General features: G+C 42.3%; 1 protein-coding gene across 6 annotated transcripts in view; it reads left to right on the forward strand.

Annotated features, from left to right (window-relative positions):
- Window positions 1–23,909, forward strand: part of DHX57 (DExH-box helicase 57) — a 59,431-nt gene extending 35,522 nt beyond the window's left edge. For 3 of the 6 annotated variants that reach the window (XM_026479320.4, XM_026479329.4, XM_048222782.2), the window contains 11 exons: window positions 1,401–1,497; window positions 2,292–2,465; window positions 3,064–3,264; window positions 4,449–4,725; window positions 6,960–7,055; window positions 7,140–7,223; window positions 9,690–9,824; window positions 10,725–10,799; window positions 12,728–12,862; window positions 15,860–16,060; window positions 17,753–20,177. In XM_026479320.4, the coding sequence (XP_026335105.1) occupies window positions 1,401–1,497; window positions 2,292–2,465; window positions 3,064–3,264; window positions 4,449–4,725; window positions 6,960–7,055; window positions 7,140–7,223; window positions 9,690–9,824; window positions 10,725–10,799; window positions 12,728–12,862; window positions 15,860–16,060; window positions 17,753–17,896 (1,619 nt within the window). In that variant the 3' untranslated portion in view covers window positions 17,897–20,177. Of the gene's footprint in view, window positions 1–1,400; window positions 1,498–2,291; window positions 2,466–3,063; window positions 3,265–4,448; window positions 4,726–6,959; window positions 7,056–7,139; window positions 7,224–8,048; window positions 8,179–9,689; window positions 9,825–10,724; window positions 10,800–12,727; window positions 12,863–15,859; window positions 16,061–17,752 lie in introns of those variants that run through there. The other 3 variants (XM_044391305.3, XM_048222784.2, XR_008958242.1) reach the window with 2 other exon arrangements.

Consider the following 23,909-nt stretch of genomic DNA (forward strand, 5'->3'; position numbering starts at 1 on the left):
ATTTGATTTATTTATGGGGTGCCTGGGTGGCACAAGCGACTGACTCTTAGTTTCACTTCAGGTCGTGATGTCAGGGTTGTGACATGGAGCATCTCAAATAAATAAATAAAATCTTTTAAAAAATGCATTTATTTATTTTAAAGAGAGAGCATGGAGAGGGTGGGGGTAGGACAAAGGGAGAGGGAGAGAGAAACCTAAGCAGACTCCCTGCTGAGCACAGACCCTATCCCAGGGCTGAGATCACAACCCCGAGATCGTGACCTGAGCCAAAACCAAGAGTCGGACGCTTAACCAACTGTGCCACCCAGGTGCCCCTATTTTACCCCTCTTAAATGTTGTGGTATTTTAGTAGAGAGGAACATGGAATGTGTAATGGAAAGAGCATGGGTCTGGTGCCCGAAACCTTAGGTTTGTGTCTAAGCCCCACTTTTACTAACTCTGTCACCTGGCCAAGTTACCGAGTCACTTTAAAGGTACTAATAACCTTAATGGGTGGTTGTGAGGATCAAATGAGATAGTGTATGTAAACGTGCCTTATATACTATGAAGTGTTGAAACTAACCCTCAAAGATGTCTCTTGCCTCCTTCAGGGTTCCTTTTTGTAATAATTTAGTTTCCTTATTTACTTAGTGGGGAGAATAACTGTGATAAATAATAGGTCTTATGTTCCTTGTAGGCAGATCTTTGGTTTCTATTTCATTGTACCTAGCACAGAGCTGACATAGACACCCAATAAATATCTGTGGGATTAAAGGAGGGGCTAGTGAAGATGGTGTCAGTTTCTTCTCCGAATAAAGCACAAAAGAAGGTAACTTGCTGAGTGCCCACTCTTGGCACAGAAGTATTCTATAATTAGTTATCACTGCTTATTTTCTTTAATGTAAAATTTAAAAGCCCATTAATTGTTAATATGACGTGGTTAATGTGCTGCCTCTCCAACATATATCCGAATTTAGGTTATCAGGTTGGCCAGCCAATTGTATTTTCTTTTTCTCATTTCCAGTAAAATGTTTATGGATTTTATTTACTAATAGAAGAGTATTCGTGTCTTACAAGATTAGAAGGATAACTCTTCCTAGAAACAATGTCAGTGCCCAGTGCACTGAAGAAGTATGTTTAAAAAGCTTTGCGAATGATTCTTATGTAACTTGAGGTATTACATTTTTCTATACTTCAGTTTTTCCTCTTGTAGAAAGATAATACCCCATTCATTTTGCAGTTAAGTCAGAAAATGTATGAAAAACAGTGCTATCCATTTAAACCCCTAGGGACTTTACAAAGAAAATTGATAGTGAAAAAAATCTCAGATTATTACATTTTTAAAATTTAAAACAGTTCCCTAGTCCATATTAGTTTTTCCTTTTTTGTGTCTATCACATTGATTGTTTTTATGTACCCAGGTGCTATACTTGTATTTTTACCGGGACTAGCAGAAATCAAAATGCTATATGAACAGCTACAGTCTAATTCTCTTTTCAACAACAGACGCAGTCATCGGTAAGTTAATTGCTTTCCATATCCTTAATCATTTGTTGCAGGGACATGCAAAGATGAATAACCAGAACTCTCTCTGACAGCCATCACCCTCTTTAGACCCTGGTGTCACTCCTCAAGAATATGTTTGTTTATGCCAGCTGGAAGTAGACAAACCTATTTGTTCCAGGGAATCAATCATTCCCATTCCATTAAATAAAAATATTTCTCTTCACTTAGCATAGTGACTCAGCAAAATTGCATGTAATTTCAGTTGCCACATACGGGGGACGGAAGAAGCCAGTGTAAGTAACAACAAAGAAATGCTGCCATTTGAGAAAAAAGTAATTTGTAACAGTTTCTTTTCCAGTAGCAAGACCTGTGTTTTCATATCTAAGGGGACAAGTACTGAAGAGAGGAACACTCCCTAGAAATACAAGAATGAAGTCTTAGCATACATCACTGTCTCTCATTCCTGGGCTTAAAGATAGGGGAAAAATGACTCTCTGCTGTCAGTGTGCTCTAGGCTCGTTACTTGTAGGATATCAACAATATAGTCTTCTTGAATATTTACTACTGAGTCACACTCCAGTTTTCCCCAAGGTGCTACAAGGTTTCTAGTTCATAGAACAGAGTACGTGTTCTGGAAGACTCAGAAGGAACCTTCCCATTTAGAAGAGCTGGACCCTGAGGGCAGGTTGTAGAGAAGCTGCTGATACTTGGAGTCCTGTTGTTAATTTTAATAGAAATTCACCCACCATTAATCCAGTTTCAGCCTTTTGTGCTAGAACACTAAATGTGCTTCTGTTTCCTTTCAGATGTGTGGTTCACCCACTTCATTCATCTTTATCCAGTGAAGAGCAGCAGGCGGTGTTTGTAAAACCCCCTGTGGGTGTAACCAAGATTATAATTTCCACCAACATTGCGGAGACATCCATAACCATCGACGATGTTGTCTATGTCATCGATTCTGGGAAAATGAAAGAGAAGAGGTATTCTCTTCCGGCGCTGCCAGAGGAGGGCTAATGAGGTCTCAGGGAGCGTGCCATGTCCGCGACTGACGCTCTTGAGCCACACGGGTTTTTATGAAAACTGTGTGGGTGTATGTGAGTGATTCTGTACCGGGACCATAGTCTCAAAGTCCAATGGAGGTGGAAAGTTTCAGGTTTTACCTTAGAAGTAATTATTTTTCCTCTCTTTTTTTTTTATATGCTTTACATGTGCTTGAATGAAAATCGGTGATCTAAGTGGCGATGGGTGTGTTAATTAGTTTGACTGCGGTAACCACTTCACGGTGCGCACATATATCAAAACGTCACATTGTACACCTTAAGTATATACGGTTTTTATTTGTCAAATAAATACCAAAAAAAGAAAAAGTTGCATAAAGGACTGTATGTGATTCACCAGCATTTGATGCCACTGAAATCGCACTCTGTGCTCCCAGCAGGGACTGAACTATCCTAGAACACACAGGACACTGTGCCTTCCGTGGCGGTAAGGTAGTGCATCTATTCTGTCCATGCTAAGTAGGGTCTTAGCCATGTTTTTATAAAATCATTCCTTTTTCCGTTTTCTTTTTCTCTGTAGATATGACGCCAGTAAAGGGATGGAAAGCCTAGAGGATACTTTCGTCTCTCAAGCCAATGCTCTGCAGAGAAAAGGTCGAGCGGGCCGTGTTGCCTCTGGGGTCTGCTTCCACTTATTCACCAGCCATCACTTCCATCACCAGCTGTTAAAGCAGCAGCTACCAGAGATACAGAGAGTGCCGTTGGAGCAGCTGTGTCTGAGGTACACCTTGATCTCTGTGTTCTGCCTTCTGGAAGGTATACATGGTTCTCACCCTAAGTTCCCTGTTTTCTTCTTAGTAGAAAACGTTTTGCTGAGAGTGGACGTGGATGAACTTACTCATTTGCAAAGGAAGAGCTCTTCAGTGTTGCCTTTCCCATTCGTTGTAACTTTTTGCACATGAAGATCTCTTACATTGCAAAGAATGGCCCTAAAATAGAGCTTAAGAATGCATTTGTAATCAGGAAAATAATCTAACTTATCAGGAAATTTCTGCTAGGGGCAACACCAATATTAAATCATCAAAGGTAAAAAAATCTACAGCCTCAATTTCAGAGCAAAGTGAACAAAAGCAACTTGAAAAACACCCTCATTTACCTGATGAACAAACAAGAACAAATATCATAAAATAGGATTTAATGAAAGAGTGATTGAACTCAGTGTTACTGAAGCTGGGCCACCTTTGGTTCAACCTTTCTGAAAATGTGCTTGGTGTATGTAAGAACTCACACTAGCCATGCCCTCTCACCCAGTCACTGCATTGAGGGAGTATGCCCATAAAATAATAAAAAGTTCCTTGTACAAAGATGTTATAGCTCTCCTTTTATCCAGCTGTATATTTTAAAAGCCTTCCCATTTGCCAAGGGTTGAGCTAAGCACTAGAGACATGTAGGAATCAAGACCCAGGCCCCACTTTTAAGTGTCCACGATCAGGTCTTAAGAAGTTGGGCAAGCAGTTGCCTCGAACTAACGTAGTAACAGTGCAAATGAAGAGGAGCGAAGGGATTTGAGAAAGCTTTGGAAGTTGAGTGACCCATGAGGGAGGATGAGAGGGAAAATGTAATTACATAGTACATATGATTTAAAAACAGCTCAGGGGCGCCTGGGTGGCTCAGTCGGTTGGGCGTCTGACTCTTGATTTCAACTCAGATCATGATCTCGGGTGGGAAAATGGAGCCCTGCTCCGGGCTCTATGCTCAGCTCAGAGTCTGCTTAAGATTCTCTCACTCTCTCCCTCTGCCCCTCACCCCCCAAAAGAAAAAGTATTTAAACTAGCATTGTCTGGCTTATGAAAGCATATGTCTGGGAAATTATCAGCTATTTTCTTTCAAGAAAGAAGCTTTCTCCTCTGTGTCATCTCTCCAGAAATAAAATGGAAAAATTACTATTTTGTTTTCTTTTTGTAGAATTAAAATTTTAGAGATGTTTAGCACTCACAATCTCCAGTCTGTGTTCTCTCGGCTCATTGAGCCGCCGCACACTGACTCTCTCCGCGCCTCAAAAATACGATTACGAGACTTAGGAGCATTAACTCCAGATGAAAAGCTGACCCCCCTAGGGTATCACTTGGCCTCTCTGCCCGTGGATGTGAGAATCGGCAAACTGATGCTGTTTGGGTCTATCTTCCGCTGTCTGGATCCTGCCCTCACCATTGCTGCCAGTTTGGCTTTTAAGTCTCCTTTTGTAAGTAAACAACATTCATCTAAACTGGAGTCCATAGATCTCTAAGGGGACCATGGGGGCTTCAGGGTTATGTGAGCCTCCCCACACATTTTCTTGTGAGGATGATATATGGGAAATCTTAGGTCATGATGTCTATAACTTTTGTCTGATCCTCAGAGAAATCCATACCTCAAATAAAGATTAAGAACTAAAGATCCAACTTATTGAAATAATCTAAATGTGCTTTTTATTGTATCTGCTCCATCCTTGCTCACTAAAGAAAAATCAGAAAATGCAAGCAAGCAAAAGTACCCCAGCATGATTTTAGAAGACAGTAAATACATTGGACCACTTTTTTTTAAACAGCTTTATTGAAATATAATTCGCCCGTTTAAATTATACATTCAGTAAATTTTAGTTTATGTGGTCCTCGTCATGGTCAGTTTTAGAACATTTTTATTAACTCATAAAGAAACCCCTTAGCAGTCACTCCCTTTTTCCCCCTCTAATCCCTCATCTGCTGCAGTGCTAGGCAACCACCAGTTTGCTTTCTGTCTTCATAGATTTACCTCTTCCAGACATTTCCTGTTAATGAAATAATATAATTTATGGTCTTTTGTGACTGGCTTCTTCACTTAGCATAATGCTTTTACGGTGCATCTTTGTACAGTATAATCAGTACTTGGTTCCTTTGCCAAGTGATATTCCTTTGTGTGGACATACCACATTTTGTTTATCCGTTCAGCTCTGGATGAACATTTGGGATTGTTTCCACCTTTACCAGTAAACATTCATGTACAAGTTTTTATGCAGACATATGTTTTCAATTGTCTTAGGTATATACCTAGGAATAAAAGTACTGGATCAAATATTAACTCTATATTTAACTTTCTCAAGAAGTTCTAGTTCTTTTTCCAGAGTAGCTGCACATTACATTCCACCAGCCTTTTATCAGGGTTGCAGTTTCTCCCCATCTTCACCAACACTTATTATTATCTGACTTTTTTACTATAATCCTGGGGGTGTGAATTTGTAGTTTCGACTTGTATTTCTCTAATGGCTAATGATAGTAAACATCTTTTCATTTGCCTATTTGCCATTTGTATATCTTCTTTCAAGAAATGTCTATTCAGATCCTTTGCCCGTTTTTTAATTGGGTTATTCATCTTTTTATGATTGATTTGCAAGAGTTGTTTATATATTCTGGATACAGGTCCCTTATGAGAAATATGATCCGCTAATATTTTCTCCCATTCTGTGGGTTACCTTTTTCACTTTCTTGATATGTCCTTTGAAACACAAACGTTTTAAATTTTGATGAAATCCAGTTTATCCAGTTTTTTCTTCCTTGAGTTTCCATTGTCATAGTTAAGAATCCCCCCCTCCAAAAAAAGAGACTCCACTGCCAAAATGGCTGAAGGGGAGTAGAAGATACAGGCTTCCAGTTAGTCATGGGAATAAAAGGCACAGCATAAAGAATATAGTCAACGATATTGTAATAGTGTTATATGATGACAGATGATAGCTACACTTGTGGTGAGCACAGCATAATGTATCAATTATTGACTTGTCAAATTGCTGTGTTGTATACCTGAAACTAATATAACATTGTGTGTCAACTACACTCAAAAAAAATCCATTGCCAGATCCAAAGTTATGAAGATTTGTCCCATTTATCCCTATGTTTTTTTGTAAGTTTTATAATTTTATTTTTATTTATTTTTTTTAGTGGGGAGAAAGGGCAGAGGGAGAGGGAGAATCTTAAGCAGACTCCACGCTCAGCGCGGAGCCCGACATGGAGCTCGATCTCACAACCCTGAGATCATGACCTGAGCTGAAATCAAGAGTTGGACACCAGCTGACAGAGCCACCCAGGTGCCCCATAAGAGTTTTATAGTTTTTGCTCTTACGTTATGGTCTTTGGTCTGTTTTGAGTTAATTTTTGTAAATGGCATAGGTAAGAGTCCAGTTTCATTCTTTTGCATATGACTGTTCAGTTGTCCCAGTACCATTTGTTGAAAAGACTGTTCTTTCACCATTGAATGGTCTTGGTATTCTTGTCAAAAATCACGAGGCGCCTGGCTGGCTGGTCCATGGAGCATGCAACTCTTGATCTTGGGGTTGTAAGTTCAAGCCCCACGCTGGGTGTAGAGATTATTTAAAAATAAAATCTTGAAGAAAAAAAAAAAAAGGAAGGAAGGAAGAAAGAAACCTCAGGTAAAATGTGCCCTTCGAACCTGGTTTTCCTCATTTAGGTGTCTCCCTGGGATAAAAAAGAGGAAGCTAACCAGAAAAAGCTAGAATTTGCATTTGCAAACAGCGACTATCTGGCTCTTCTACAAGCATATAAGGTAAGTATATAACTTAATAGCTGAAGTGTATTACCAAAATTGGCACTAAAGAGTAAGTTCACTTTTATTTTCTCCAAAATTTAGGGATGGCAGCTGAGTACGAAAGAAGGAATGCGTGCAAGTTACAATTACTGCAGACAGAACTTCTTGTCTGGAAGGGTTCTTCAGGTGAGTTGTTTCTGTGACAGCTTGTTTTCATTTGTTTTTCTGTTGTAGCCACGCTCCAGAGGGTGTTGCAATCTTGTCTCCCTTGTCCTGCCTCGACATTGGAAGTGTCACTTCCGGAATATGCTTGGCTTTACCAGCTGTGTAAAGCACACTTCTGTTTTACATCCTCTGACATGAGGCCTTCTGCACTGAGCCTTTCAACTGACCCACTTTTCCTCTCTTCAGTGAATCTGTGTTTACTTATGTGGAGGTTAGGAGAATATAGACTCTGTGACGATTACTACTTACCGGAAGTCAGTTTTTTCAGTAATTCTACCAGGCATTCTTAACCTGGATCCGTAAACCCCTGAAATTATATGAAAATCATATGCTTATACATATGTGCTTTATTCTGGAGAGAGGGACCATAGCAGTAGTCCTGTTCTCAGAGCAGTCTGTGACCATCATCAAGCTCCTTACGTTCTCCACGAAACCAGAGAATGAGTCCTGAACCAGGCTTTGTTAATTGTCCTTACGTCCATCAGAGGCTGAGATGTCAGTAATGAGAGCACAAGAAAGAGAAGGTTTCTTACTTTCTGGGCCATAGTGGACAGGGCTCTGTCCTCTGTTGTGACAGTGTTGTACGTGCCTTTCCAAAGTGGTAGGAGAAGCCAGAATAATGGTGGTACACATCTTGGCAAGCATCTGTTTTACTCAGAGATTTTCAGGCTGGGGAAGGGGAAGTAGCTTTGTTTTCGTATTAAAAGATGTCCTGGAGTAGAAGACAATTAATGTCCTTAGTGCTTACCACTACCTGACATTTTTTTATTTATCTCTCTATCCCAGAAGCTCCTTCAGAGCAGAGGCCTTACCGATTTGTTCAACACTGTATCCCCGTGCTTAGCACACAGCTGACGCTCAGTAAAGATTCACTGAAGAAATGCAGAAGTGAATGAATTTGGTTATTTAAAATGAAGTAAGAGACTTCAGAAGCATCCCACTGTTGGCCTGCCTTCTCCCCTGCCTCGAGGTGCACTGCAGTGAGGCATTGCAAGGGGACACGGGCTCTAGCTTTGTTCCAAGGACACCGAAAGCAGTAATTTTCAATCCTGGCTGCACATTAGATTCACCTGAGGAGGCTTAACAAATTAAATGAGTAAAAATTCCCAGGTTCCACCCCAGGCCAGTTACATCTGATCTCTGTGGATGGGGCCAGAGCATCTGTTTGTGGTCGTCGTCGGGCGCACCGGGGGATTCTAGTATGCAGCCAGGGTCGACAACCACTGTTATATGGAAGGTGCACTAATAGAAATGTCCTCAAGTCATTAATATTTAAGTATAAAATGACGTTTCTTTCAGATTACATTTCTTATGTAATGTATTCATTTTCTTCGGGATGTATATACGTTTTGCCCTGATATAGAAGGTCCATCAGAGTTCCCCTTCTCACTAGAGATATTAAGATTTATTAAGATATCAGTTAAAACCTTGTCATGATAGAGAAGTCCTAGCTATATTTTGCTATGTTATCCATGGGTACGTGAGACATTTCAAGAAAATACTTAAGCTGCCATCAAGAGGCAGGATTTCTTGGCTCTCAGTTCCTTTGACTGTCCTTATCTCCTTCCCTATCATCTGATACACAGCCTCTATTTGAACGGTGACCAGAAGAGAAAGGGGTCTGTTCTGTTCTTTTTTTTTTTTTTTTTAAGATTTTATTTATTTATGTGACAGAGAGCCAGCGAGAGAGGGAACACAAGCAGGGGGAGCGGGAGAGGAAGAAGCAGGCTCATAGCGGAGGAGCCTGATGTGGGGCTCGATCCCACAACGCCGGGATCACGCCCTGAGCCGAAGGCAGACGCTTAACCGCTGTGCCACCCAGGCGCCCCATGTTCTTTTCTTTCTCACTCTTGTGCTCAGCGACACAAAGGGGTGTCTAAATCTAAACCACTTAATAATGTCCTTATTCCTAGGAAAAGATGTGAGCCAGAGAGATCACAAGGTAGTAGGAAGTAAGTTCTGAGCTGGGTGTTCTGCATCCATTGAGAGAGAACACTAACCACTCTAGGCTCCAGTGAGGAACTAAGGGGACCTGAGCAGAAATGTAAGTAGGAAAAACTAGACAATGTCACAGCACCTTGAGTTGGGGGTCCAAAGTAAACTGTATTTTTTGCTGTCGGAAGAATTGCCAGGAAACTCAGACCTATCCCAATTCCAATGAATGTGTTTTTTAAAAATGTGATTTAGAGTTAAATAAATGATCCTTAGGTTTTCTAAAATTGGTTGAATTTCTGTCTAACTCTTTCACTCTATCTGCTGGTTTGTCAAAGTAAAAAGTACCCTTCTGGAAATGACCAGACAAGACAATCTTCATACCTCTTTGGTGAACCTGTATGAGCCTCACTACTGTCCACTGAAGTAAAGACTCTGCACTCACCTGTGATTTGCTGCTGCCCAGACTTAAAGATTTTTTTCCATTTCTTTCAGGAAATGGCCAGCCTCAAACGACAGTTCACTGAACTGTTATCAGATATAGGCTTTGTAAAGGAGGGACTCAGAGCAAGGGAAATTGAGAAAAGGGCCCATGGAGGAGATGGTATTTTGGATGCCACAGGAGAAGAGGTAAAGAATGTGTGGTTAGTTCTTTTATTTCTCTTTAATTAGCACATGGATAGTATATTAACTCACTTAATTTTTCACTTAAGCCCTCTGAGCAGTGGGCTTAGTGCCATTCTTGATTTTCTTTCCACAAATAAGTGTCAGGTAACACTTCTAAAAACAGAAGGGTTTTCCTGTTCATTGTTGCTACTATTTTTTTTTAATTTCACACTGGTTTCTTTTTTTTTTTTTTTTTAATTTATTTATTAGAGAGAGAGAGCACAAGCGGGAGGGGCAGAGGGAGAGCAACTCAAAAATTAAATGGACAAGGGAGACTCCACATTGAGCACAGAGCCCGATGCAGGGCTCGATCTCACCACCCTGAGATCACGGCCTGAGCTGAAACCAAGAGTCAGATGCATAACCAACTGCGCCATCCAGACGCCCCCACACCAGTTCTTGATAAGCCTATAAGAGGTGAAATAGATGTTTCAGTAATGTTTTCTTAAATCACACCAGCCTTTTTGCAACCAAGGACAGCTTTTTTATATGACGACAGGAGGAACGCTTCTTCAGGACAAACCCGATGCTGCTCTGTTCTCAGTGCAGTTAGTACTTCCTGCAGATCGGGAGCATCTTGTGAGCCAGAATCTCTGTCTGCCGACCCTTAGGAACACTGGCTTTGTAACTGCTCTGCAGAGACCCAGAGTCACTGTGGGCTTCTTGGAGTGGGTCCTGTGTGAATATGGTCCAGTAGACTTATTTTTCACTTACGAAGAAAGAATTTTTCTAGCAAAAAGATAGAAATTTGGTGTTTTAGTTTTGTTTTAAGATAGAAATCAGGTGAAAAATGGTGGTAAATTCCGGGGTACAGACAGAAGTAGCCACATTACTTGTAAGATCAATGCTGTCTTTCTCTCATAGGCAAACTCAAATGCTGAGAACCCCAAGCTGATATCAGCAATGCTGTGTGCTGCTCTTTATCCAAATGTAGTGCAGGTAACAAAACATCTTTCCTGGGTCCTCCCACTTCTTGTTCGATTTGTAGCCAAGGGACGTAAGTTAAGACATATACGTTAATCGTCTTTTTAAAGAGATATATATGAACACACACAGAGCCTTTTAAACTTTGTATACATTTCTAATCCTTCAGTTCCCCAAATCTGTTCAGATACCTTGTTCAAGAACACATTTATTGTATAAAATGAGGTGCCTTTTTAATCCTGACATATTATGACATTCTAGGAATTTAAATGGACATAAATGCTACCCTGCCAGGTAACCTGTGCATAACTAGCCTTCTATATTAGATAGAAGCTTGATTCTACTACAGTTTCCCTTATGGCCTCTGCTCTGGACTACACTTAGATAAGAACAAAATCAAACAAGCCAGGGCTCTGCCATGGGACCACCTGTGGCCAGCCTTCTGGAAAACCCTCCTATATGTGCTGTTGGACTTTTACCTAAGTTTTAATTATCCAGTCCTTGTCAAACTTAGAAAGACTATGAATTTGTCAGAGTGCTAAATTGTTTCTCATTTAACATTTTGTTAAATGCTCGGTTGACATCTGCTGGTGAATTTCTGGCACATTTTCTGCTCAATACTAGCATGCTTTTCAAACCATTTGAAATTTTAAAAAATCATTTGAAGCATAAGTATGGAGACAGAAGAAAAAACTCAAGGATTGGGAAGAATAAATAGGCAGAGCATAGACAATTTTTAGGGCAATGAAAAAGCTCTGTATGATACCATCGTAATAGATGCACGTCGTTATACATTTGCACAAACCCGTGGAATGTACACCACCGAGAGCAAACCCTAAGGTAAACTATGGGCTTTGGGTCATTATGATGTGACGCAAGTTTTTAAAAATTGTAATACTGGTGCTGTCAGAAGCCCCCCACAATGAACCCTCTCACTCTTAGTGGGAGTATAAATTGATACACCCATTCTAGATTTCATTTCTGAGGACTTACTGATTAGGAAATAATTGCATGTATGCATAAAGATACAGCTAGGAGAATGTTCATTCTAGCTCTGTTTATAATCGCAAACAATCTAAAGTACCAGTAATAGGGAATTTGTTAGTTAAATTATTATAGATCCTTATAAGGAGTTGTAGCCATTTAGAATTATGTTTTAAGAAAATATTGAACAACATGGAAAGATGTTCTCAGTGTATTAAGTTTAAAAAGTAGATTGTAGAAAATGATCCTACATTAGTTTCACTACGTGTATACTTTTATTTATATGTTTATAGTTTTCTTTGCTTCTGTATATAAACAAATCTAGCACCACAAACTAAAATATTTATCAAATACAGTGCTAGTTATCTCTTAATCATGTGATCACAGGATATCTTTATTTTCTTCCTTTTTCCTAATATGTTACTTTCTACAGTAACCATGTATTATTTTTGCAAAACATATATATATATATGATATATATAAAATTCATATGTATGTATATGTGCACACAAACTTTTTCTTTTCAAATGAAATAATGTGTTTATTCATATCATTTTTTCCCTCTTTTGGAAAGAAATGCATTTGGAAAAATCAGATTAGGATTGAAGCAGATTCCTGCCGCACTGTTACTGGCTGGATCTCTGCAGCTGAGAGTCGGAGCAGACCTCCAGTAGCAACGTCCGCCCACCCCCATGGGGCTAGTGTACTAGTCTCCCACAGCTGCTGCACCTCACCCACACTTCTTGGTGGTTCAAAAAAAGAAAGAAAAGGGGGGAAAGTATGCTTACACTGCTTTCAAAAGGAAACAGGGAAGAAACAGCAAAAGCATTCAGACAAGACTGGTTTCGTGCCAAGGGATGCTTCCTATCATGGAAATATATATATGTATATATATGTACACACACACATACGTATATATATACACACTTTTTTTTTTTTCCCAAATACCTGTTGTTTAGGTGAAAAGCCCAGAAGGGAAATTTCAGAAGACCAGTACCGGAGCTGTCAGAATGCAACCCAAATCAGATGAGTTGAAGTTTGTCACCAAGAACGATGGATATGTGCACATTCACCCTTCCTCGGTGAACTATCAGGTCGGAATGGTGGGGTACACCTATATTTACATATGGCAGGTCTTACCGGGAGCAGCACAGTCCCTTCAAGTCAGCCAAACCTTCTATCATTCTCTGTCCCCAGCAGCACCACTGACTTGGGGATGGTTGAATAAGCATGAACAGACTAGAAATTGGACCATTTGGGGAAAGACTTTTTCCATTTTAAGAAAATTCTGGGTTCCAAAAAAATGCTCAGACCTGCTCTCAGATGTAAAATGGTCTCTTTGCAGTGGTGATTTAAGAAGTCAGGGTGTAACTCCCTCACTAAGTGTGTGCCCTAAAGGGGAATGAGCTGTACTTGCCGATGGCACTTCCTCGGTGCTCCTTCCTCCTGCAGCTGCCGGGCTCTGCTCCCACTGCTCCGCTCAACTCACCACAGGTTACACGTCACCTCCTAGCTGTCAAACCCAGAGAACACCCCCTGGTCCTCCCCAGCCTTGACTGTTGCTTAGTGTTTGACACTCCTAACCTCCCGTCCTCCTGCAACTAGCTTTGATGTGGTTTTGCTCCTGAAATGCCATTTTCTTCTCTCTCTCTCTCTCTCTCTCTCTCTGATCATCCCCTGACACCTCTTTGACTAGTGCCTCATCCTTTGCTTTGAAATAGTGGTTCTGTCCTTAGTCCCCCTTTTCCCGCTACAGGGCACTTATTCTTCCCGAACCACCGGAGTACGGCACTGTGGTTCCAACTGCCCCTGCGTGCTGTCACAGAGCCCCAGATCTCTCTCTGGCCTGGGTTTTTTCTGAGCTCTCCTGCTGGAGATCATCAGCCAGATGCCTTCCAATCACCTCAGACTCATTACCTTCCACTTCCCTCTTCTCTTCCCGTGTTCCCTGTCTTGCTGAATGGCACCAGGCCAAGCAGACCCTGTGCTCACAGAGACCCTGCCACTCTTCTCCTTACTCCGGTCCATTGGACCCCAGGTCCTAGCAGCTGCACCTTCCGACACTCTTGGATGGGCCTACTCCTCTTCTCCCCACCATCCCTTCCTCAGTTCAAACCCCAACTTCTGTCTCCTGCCAAAAGTGCTATCACTTTCAGTCCTTTCTTTCCAACCTTTATGGTACAGCTGCCAGAATTAACTTTGCAAAACACACATTCGGTCACGTCATTCCCTGGCTTGGAACGCTTCATACATGGAGTCTCCTGCACACGCTCCTGGGACCCTGCGTGCCTGGCCCCTCCTGAACCATGTCCACCGCCGCTCTTCCCGTGGTCCTTCTGTGTGCCATGACGTGGACACACTTCCTCAGGACCTGGAATGGCGTTCTCATTCTCAGCAGGCTCCTAACCTTCAAGCTTCCATGAAGAAGCTCTCCCTCAAAGTTGCTCTTTACTTCCGGTCCTGCCATTGTGTGGCATGCATTTTATCCACTGTTGTGCTTATCACTTTATTTTATGGTTTATGGTACATCTCCTTCGTGGAATTGTGAAATTCCTAACGACAGGAATTGTATGGTATGCATTTTTATATTCTCGACATCTAGCAGGGCCCCCAGCTGAAAGCAGATGCTCAGTAAAACTTGGAGGGGAGATGGAGCAAAAGAGGACAGGAGGATGGAGGAAGAGAATTTGAAGTGTTAGGGCTGGTCAGCCCCCTGCAACTACCGAGTAACATGGCAGCCAAGCATGAATAGGGTCTCCTTAAGCCCAAAGAATTTGAGGACCAGAAGGTCATCTGGTCTCTCGGCTGCACACGTACTTAGGAGCTAGAGGTCTGAGTTAGCTCCACTCCTCCTCTTCTGAGTTTACCATGACATTCATGCAATGAATCCAAATTATTCATGCATCCATTCAGTATCTACTAGCGACTTCTCCGCGCCCAGCACTGTTGTGGGCCATGGAGGACAGTGGATGAACTAGACAGACAAGGTCTGTGTCCTCAGGGAGCTTCTGTTCTGCTGAGGAAGACAGGCGAGAAATAAGTAAACAGATAATCTCAGGTTAGTGACAAATGCTATCAAGAAAAGTAAAAGAGGGGCACCTGGGTGGCACAGCGGTTAAGCGTCTGCCTTCGGCTCAGGGCGTGATCCCGGCGTGATGGGATTGAGCCCCACATCAGGCTCCTCTGCTATGAGCCTGCTTCTTCCTCTCCCACTCCTCCTGCTTGTGTTCCCTCTCTCGCTGGCTGTCTCTATCTCTGTCAAATAAATAAATAAAATCTTTAAAAAAAAAAAAGAAAGAAAGAAAAATAAAAGAATAAGAGAGGTTGAGAGTGACAGGAGAGGGGCCGTTTTGTCGAGAGTGGTCAGGGAAGAACTCTCTGAGGAGAAAACAACTGAGCAGATCCTAAATGCTGTGAAGGGCGAGCCACGGAGATATCTAAGGAGAGAACATTCCAGCACAGGAAATGAGACAGGAGCACATTGGCGTGCTCCAGGAGACGCAGGCCAGCGGCGGGACAGGCAGAGTGGGATGACGAGGTGCCAGAGGAGCAGCTGTGCTGGGACAAGCAGGCAGGGCCGGACTGTGTGGGACCTTACAGGCCACGCTAAGGATTTGAGATTTTATTCTTAGGAAGTCGTGGCAGCGGTCTGTGCCTGTCGGAGATGCTCTGAGCTGAGGCGGTAGCTGTCACAGTGGGGAGAATATGTCAGTTCATTATGTGTTTTGAAAATAGAACCGACAGGACCCAGCGATAATTGCGATGGAGCGAGGGGAAAGAGCAGCTGAGGGTGGCTTCTAAATGTGGGACGTGCGCGGCGAGGGGCTGGGAACATCATGCACTGAGCGGGAAGGGAATACCGGAAGGAGGGGAAAATCAAGAATTGCTTTGAACGTAAGTCTGAGATGCTTATTAGATATCCAGAGTGAGACGTCAAGAAGGCGATTGCACGTAGAAGCCTGGCGTCGGGGGCAGGTACCAGCTGGGGAGAATCTGGGGAGTCGCTCATGGACAGGCGGTACTTCGATCCGTGGAATGGGGGGAGTTCCCCTTCGGCTGCCAGTGTCATCATCTGAGGTTTTCTGTTCCAGGTCAGACACTTTGACAGCCCCTACCTGGTGTACCATGAAAAGATCAAAACTAGCCGGGTATTCATCCGAGACTGCAGCATGGTGTCCGTGTACCCGCTGGTCTTGTTCGGGGGAGGCCAAGTGAGCGTACAGCTTCAGAGAGGGGAGTTCATTGTGTCCTTGGATGATGGTTGGATCCGTTTTGCGGCTGCGTCCCATCAGGTAAGGGCTAGCGGGCCTGTCTGTGAGGCGCGGGCCCTGAGGGGCTTGAATGCTGTCAAGTAGCGGGCGTTCCTTTGGGGCGAGGACAACAGAGCTGAGGAAGAGTGAACAACGAGAGGGGCAGTGGGACACGGAGAACGATCTGGAGGGAGACCAGGGCTGGGCGCTCAGTGAGAGACTGAGAAGTGCACGGGGAGGGGAGCCCAGGATGGGCTGGTGTGAAGGGTTTGGGACAGAAGCCGTGAGTGAGATGCTGAACCTTCCTGATTGTTATACAAATAACACATGTTCACCGAAGAAAAATCAGAAACTATAGATGAGCAAAAATAAATAAAAATCACCCTGATTCTACCACTACCATTAAGGGGGGAAAAAAGAAAGTAATGTGTCTGAATTATTTTACTCTCAGGTCTCATGTATTCATTATTGCAATATCTGCAGAAACATTAAAGGGGGAGTATATGTTTAGGAAATAAAAATTCATTTTAACATTTGCATCTGGTAGAAAGGTGGCAAAAGCAGAAACAGCAACTCAAACATTAAAGAGAATTTATTGGCACATTTAACTGTAAAGTCTAAAGCAGCACAGTCCAATAAAAATATGTGAGCCATATATGTAATTTCAATTTTTCTAGCAGCCACATATAAAAAATAGGTGAAATTAATCTTAATTTTATTTAACTTAATACAGCTAAAAAGTTTTAATTTCAATATGTAATCAGTATAAGAATTTATTGAGATATTTTATATTTTTTTATATTAAATCTTTAAAACCTGGGGTGTATTTTACACTCACAGCACATCTGTTTGGACTGACCATTATATTAACCACGTGGCTGCCGTATTGCATGGAACAGGTCAAGAAGGCCAGGCAGGGTTGGTTTAATTCAGCAGCTCAAGGACAACAAAAGCTTGGCTGACTTCATGGTAGCAGGATGGCTGCCATAGCTCCAGGCCTCACATCTGTGCAGCAGCATACTGTCCAAGAAGGGAGACAAGGAACTTCCTCTCCTAAACCAATTTCTGTGACCAAAGGACCATCATATACTCTAAGGCCCAGATGCTTGGAGCCATTTCACTTTGGCAAAGCTCATGGAATAAGCCTGTCTGAGTTAGGTCAGGTGCAAACTGCATGGTTGTCAAATGATGGGGAGCAGCAGACCATGTTGGGAAGACATCTCCAAAGCCCACTACACATCAGCATACGAAAATGCCGTAAAAAATGTGGAGGTATTTCTTCCTGTGAAAGCATCAAATGTATCCCCAAACTACAGATTTTTCAGTTTAATATCCAGCATTTTTAATTCTCCATTTTTCTGCGTCTCCTCTTGGAGCAAATTGTGAAAGTTGACCAAGCTTTAATATGCAGAACCCTCCATAGAAGCCATTCTTCCAGATTTAATCTTTTCTTTAAATGAGATGCGATAGAGGAGCCTCTTTATAATAGATTCCGTTTATTATATTGCAGAGCTGACATTGAGTGGATGTTCTTACAGCTGCATCAAGAAATTTGAGAAGCCCTTTTAGAATAAAAATGTGTTTAGTTTCTCACCCCACCCCACCCCCCCCGCATGGCGTTAAAATTACTACCAGAAATCTAGAACAGTGATAATCATCAGTGGGACATTTCCTTTAATAACCTTTCCTCCCCTGTTGCCCCAGTCACTGCTCACATTGCAACTTTCATTTTAGGTGGCTGAATTAGTAAAGGAACTCCGTTGCGAACTTGACCAGCTCCTCCAGGATAAGATTAAAAACCCAAGCATAGACCTGTGTACATGTCCTCGAGGATCCCGGATCATCAGCATGATTGTGAAACTTGTCACCACACAATAAAGTCTTAGGAGAGTGCTTGCTACTCCCCTGCTTCTTGCTCACCTGGGAAATAACAGCAGCATCTCTACCTCCAACCAAGCTCTGTGCTTGGGGCCGCCCTGGGGAAGGAGCCCAGGGCGGGCACTGCGCAGTCAGCGGAGGCACCACACACCCTTAGGGAGGTTTCCCAGGCTGAGTATTTCTAACAGAACAAGATCACTCCCGGCACAATTCGGAGTGTCCGTGTGAGGCAGTCTAAAAACCAGCTTGCCTGTCTTTTTCTCTGTGACTATCCTGGAATGGATGAAATTCACCTCATAATACAAAAGTGAATGTTTAATACAATTCTGTTTTAATCTATGTATTTTTTTTCTCCTGCTTTTTTACTGGGGTGAGATAGGAGCATGAGGAGAAATACTGAATGCTTTTTTCTATCATAAAGGCTCATCTGAAAGAAGTTAGAACAGAGAGGCACAAAAAAAATCATGTGAGCAAGAAAAATTAAAATTTCATTTTAGGCTGTTGGCTACAAAGTAAACTTAAACTTGATCTGTGAGGGATTTTTATTTTTACTCATTAAAGGTCAGCCTGAAAACAAACTCGAAGAGCTCTTATTTGTCATTAAAATGCAAGCTGGTTTTAGCCTTACCATTCTTATTCTTAAAAGCAGAACAGTCTACATGTCTTCGTTCTGTTTTCGGTTTTCCATTTAGGAATCTTTGCTCTCTCTTAGGAACACGCCCAGATCTAATGGCCACCTCTCACATTACCCAACGGGGAGCTGGATGGTGTTCTCAGGGCGGACTTGGCACAGTCGAAGTAGAGAAGGTTGCCACGCTAGTGTCGGATTTACAGCCATAGAAGTATCTTCCAGGAGGCTGCTTATTTTCAGCCGCCACTTAGGTGAATGGGGAGCTAGCATTTTGAAAAACTGTCAGTACATTTACATTTTCTCTGGACATTTATCCGTGTGGCCAGGAAGCATCCCGAAGAGCTGAGTAGAAGAAATATTCTTATGCTTGTCCGGCGCTCAGGTGGAGTCACTGCAGATTCCGTACTATAGATAGAATCCGAACTAATCAGCCAAACCCCCTCCGTGAAGGGGGTTCACTTTTCAAGGTATTATTTCAGTTAAATTTTCAGAAAACCTCCTAGACTGTCCAGAACGGTCGTTATCAGGCGTGTTGGAGCTGTGGCGCACTTGAAGAGCCTCGACTCTAAGCAGTATTTTTAAAGGCATTAATTCATGTCATCACTTTAAATAAAAGAACACGCATATGCATAGCAGCCCCAGGATTCAAGCTCTGACTTGCTGCTGGAACAAGGCTCACCTTACAGAACTGCTCAGGAGAAATGAAGGAGGTCACAACTAACGCTCCAGAACATTTTCTTTAACCAGTGTTGACTCGGTGCTATCGTGGAGCTCATGCGGGCTGCCCGAGCTGGAGCCATCTGCCCAAGCAAACCTCAGCTTTCCACGCAGGTTTGCAGCAGAGTATACAGTGGGGCGGTAAATACCAGAACTTTCCATCCAGAGTGCTGAGGAATCGCGCCCCTCCGGCAAGTTACCCTTGGGCTGGTTACTTGCAGCCACATACAAACGCACAACTCCTCCCACAGAGGTGCCAGAATGTGGAAAAGATCGGGAAGCCTTGACTGAAGACACTGAGGCAGAAAATCCTGCCCACCAAAACTAAACTTCTTAAGCCCCCGTCATCAAAATTATGAAGTAAATGAAACAGGATTACTTCTTCACAATTGAAGATCAGAATGCAGTATAGCCTTTCAAGGTGGAACCGGATTTCTCAGGCCCAGCAAGATGGCCAGCGTTTAATGTTCATTTTATGGAGAATTCTGGAAATGTTTCTTAAGTATTTGTTTTACTGGAATCTAGCTGGGAAGCGATATTGGTAAAGTACTTGCTACAAAATTAGTCTGCATCAGGGTTTTGTAGTCTGTCTATGGGGAGTGCTCAGGAAGTGAGAATAGGTGAACATTCTTGCAGAGGTGGTCGTAGGTTGGCAAAGCATTCGCTTTGTCTTCTTCCTCCTCGAGTTCCGTATCTGCATGTTACAATTCAGACTCCCTGACAAGTAATGAACTTTGGTCTTCATCCTCCCATTCTGTTATTGGAGCAGTTTAACGAGTACACCAAAGCACACAGCCTGTGGCTCTGTAGGCATAGGGTAAATATTCTTTTTCCTTTCTAGGCAATGGTTTGAATATGTCCCTATGAGGTTATCATAAAATAAAACCTTGTGAAAGTACTTTGTAAAATTAAAATGTAGCAAATGGAAGCAAATTGGGACTGAGGGTGTGGTTTTCAGACGCAGCCCAGGCTGGCTTTTTGAGAGCAGCCCTGCTGTGTTTCTCAGTTGCTGGGCTGAGCTGGGGAGCTCAGGCGTCATACCTGCAGTGTGTCTTGTGGGTGTCACCTAGTTGCCACATAAAATGAGGATCCCTGGGGGCAGCAGAATTATGCTCACACTGCCATTATGCTTAAACAAGCCTAGGCAGACACTGGCTCTTTCCTTCCAAGTCATGCTAGAATTAAGCAGAATTCCTAAGGCTTATTTTCTCCCAAATGCAAGGGGAAAGTTTGCTTAAAATATTTAGCCAGTTAATAAATGCAAGATGGGCTACTGTTTTCAGAAGGTAGATCTTAGGGCGCCTGGGTGGCTCAGTCGGTTGAGCGTCTGCCTTTGGCTCAGGCCCTGGTCCCGGGGTCCTGGGATCGAGTCCGGCATTGGGCTCCCTGCTCAGTGGGGAGCCTGCTTCTCCCTCTCCGTCTGCTCTCCCCTGCTTGTGCTTATTACCTCTCTCTCTGTGTCAAATAAATAAAATCTTAAAAAAAAAAAAAGTTAGATCTTGATCATGAAACTGTGTTACTCGATACTTGAGTACTCACAGTACAGTGCCTCGGGGAACACTGTAGAAACAGCTAGTACCATGTATTGTCACAGCAATAGCTTCAGACTGTTCCAGAGTGACAGGCTTCTTCCATGTCTTTTTAAGCCTCACACTTGTAAAGCTGTGTAATGACTGTGTAAACCATTAACCATGATAAGTCATTTCCAGGAGAGACTTTTTTCTTGCCATTTCTAAGTTATCACCCCCAAAACCATGTATCAAAGAGATTGGTCTTAAATAGGACTTACAGCCAGTCACTAATCCTTAAGGTGCTTTAAAATCTTAGCTGTCTTAATAATTTGCTTTGTCAAAGAGCAGAGAAAGAGTTGTGTTGGAGAATCACTCACCTGATGTCTGAGCCATCAGGAATGAGTGACCTCGGTATTTCAGAAAGCTACAGGACAGCAGCCCAAACATGAGCTTGTTCCCACAGACGGCTCAGCCTGTGCCCCATCTTTGCCCAACGGGGGCCATGCTGGAGTCTACTCCTGAGTCAGTTCCAGCCCAGCTAACTGAGAAAATAAGCCAGGACACAGGCCCCAGTGAGAGAGATAGGAAGAGGATGGCTTAGGATCCATTTACTGGATTTCTCCACCTCTATTTCAACCTTTTAGGAAAGAAACAGATTGCAGCAAAAGACAGTATGAGGGGTTTGTTGGAAAAGGCAACTTCCCAGGGGCGTTTCAGTGGCTCAGGTCACCATCTCGATATCGGACTCCGAGCTCAGTGTGGTCAGCTTGAGATTCTCTCTCTCCCTCTCCCTCTGCCTACCCCCCCCCCACTCCAGCTCATGGGCTTTCTGTCTCTCTCTCTCTCAGTAAGTATATACATAAATAAATTCTTTTTTTTATAAAAAGGCAACTTTTTATCTGTGTTTAGGATGATGACCCTGACATTACAAATACAATATTCCTAAATATGGTATAATAATGTATTTAATAAGCATTTTCAACGGCAGCATTTCAAACAGTGAGGATTTTTGGTATTATTATTCCTTATGCAGAAAAATACAGTCACTGCTACCTCCTGCAACCTAGGTTTTGATGAAAATGGCCTGAAGGAGTTAATTTTCCAAGTTGAATGAGCTTATTATTAAGGGGAGACTATCCATGGCCGATTTTCTTCTACAATGATTCAAGACGGGATAACATAGCCAAAAACACTCACTTACTTCCCGAGAGTCCCCTTTTAATAAGTTTTGCCTCATTCCATCCGTACAAGTGTATTAAAACAGAAGCATGTGTTAACCATTCAAGTAAGACTTTATTTGTCCATAGAGGTTGATTATAATACAGGATCTCGTCACATACAAAGACTCTAAAGAAGTTTCCTCACAGGGGAAAAATGTATATTTTGCTTGTTTTAAACCCATGGCTCTCAAGTGGAGGCAGTTTTGCCCACCAGGGGACATTTGGCAATATCTGGAGATGCCGGCACACCTGAGTGGGTTTGGGGTGTGCTCCTGGCACCTAGCGGTTAGAAGCCAGAGATGCTGCCGAATGTCCTACAAGGCACAAGATCCTCCTCGAACAAAAAATTGTCCAATTCAAAATGTAGTAGCGCCACGGTGGAGAAAACCTATTGAAACAAAATGAGATCGATGACTACTTAAAAAGTCTAGCTGTTAGTTACTAATCAGATATAAAGTATGCCCACAGTTGTCTCTGAACATTATATCCAAATCAACTCTAATAAACATGTACCGTGTGAATAAGAGTTTATGAGTCCATCATATTGTTACCAAAATGCAGAGTACTTAAGAATTTGAGGAAATTATGTGTACAAATGGGAAAAGCCATGCACAGATGAGTAGGGATATATTTACTTTATTATTTTTTTTAAAGATTTTATTTATTTATTCGACAGAGATAGAGACAGCCAGCGAGAGAGGGAACACAAGCGGGGGACTGGGAGAGGAAGAAGCAGGCTCCTAGCGGAGGAGCCTGATGTGGGGCTCGATCCCACAACGCCGGGATCATGCCCTGAGCCAAAGGCAGGCGCTTAACCGCTGTGCCACCGAGGCCCTCGGGATATATTTACTTTAAAAACATGTTCTACCATTAAATTTCATTTTTGTAGAAATCACTTATTTTGAAAATGTGAAAATAAGTTAAAACATGTGTTTTGAAAGTACAATTTGTATGTGACACTAATACTGCTAACGTTTTCCACTGCAAAACTCAAGTTCTCCCACTTAGGCCCACATTAAGATGTCTGAAATACACACACCCTTACTTTATCTTTCTTTGAACAGAGTCCAACCTAGTAGACTTTGGCCAATATGGTATAACACAAATAGGATTTTAAGAAGGGGGATGGGAGTATATAGCTCTATTAGGTAGATAACTGTAAAATGTTGAAATCTAACATGAAGCTTAATTAGGAACTATAATTTCTAGGCTCAGTAACCTTTCTCCTATTGTTTGCACTGAAAAAAAAAAATCAGTTTGTTTTAGGACTTGATTATTAGCAAGATTACCAGACTGAAAGTCAAAGATGTGTTATGCTCTTTAGAAGACAGATGTCTTTACAAATCAGGGGCCATGCTATACCATGGGCACCAAGGGACAATCCCATATAAGGAGGAAACTAATCCATTGATTATAGACCCAGCACAAAACAATCCATAATTACAGATGTTTCTGTTAATGCCGCTCTTCTGTCTCTGAAATTCACCTGTGCACTTTCCCATTTAAGCTCCAGCTGTCCCCATTATTTCTGGCCCATAAATCTTTATACCATCCTTTTCCACAGTAAGCATGGCTAAAACGGATTAGTTGAAGCATGCAATCTGATTAGTTAATGGGGAGGCTGATTGTCCAGTTTATAACTAATGTGTGCTACGTGCCTAGTTTGAGACCCATATTGAAGGTGCAGAAATTTCTGCGACATTTATGCTCATAATTCCAGTATAACCAACATTTTAAGCAGGTGCTATGTGCCAGCCACCCTAGGAACTCAGGATACAAAGATAAACTGGGACACAGGAGAAACTGGACAATGGAGAAATATTTACTTGAATAAATTCAATCAGGAGCATAATTTACCCCCTGCGAGAGGGTTCTAAAGAAGGTCCTAAAGAAACCAGATGCCTATATGTTGAAATTAAAATGAAGGATACTAA

The sequence above is a fragment of the Ursus arctos genome, unplaced genomic scaffold (assembly GCF_023065955.2).
Source record: "Ursus arctos isolate Adak ecotype North America unplaced genomic scaffold, UrsArc2.0 scaffold_8, whole genome shotgun sequence".
NCBI lineage: Eukaryota > Metazoa > Chordata > Mammalia > Carnivora > Ursidae > Ursus > Ursus arctos.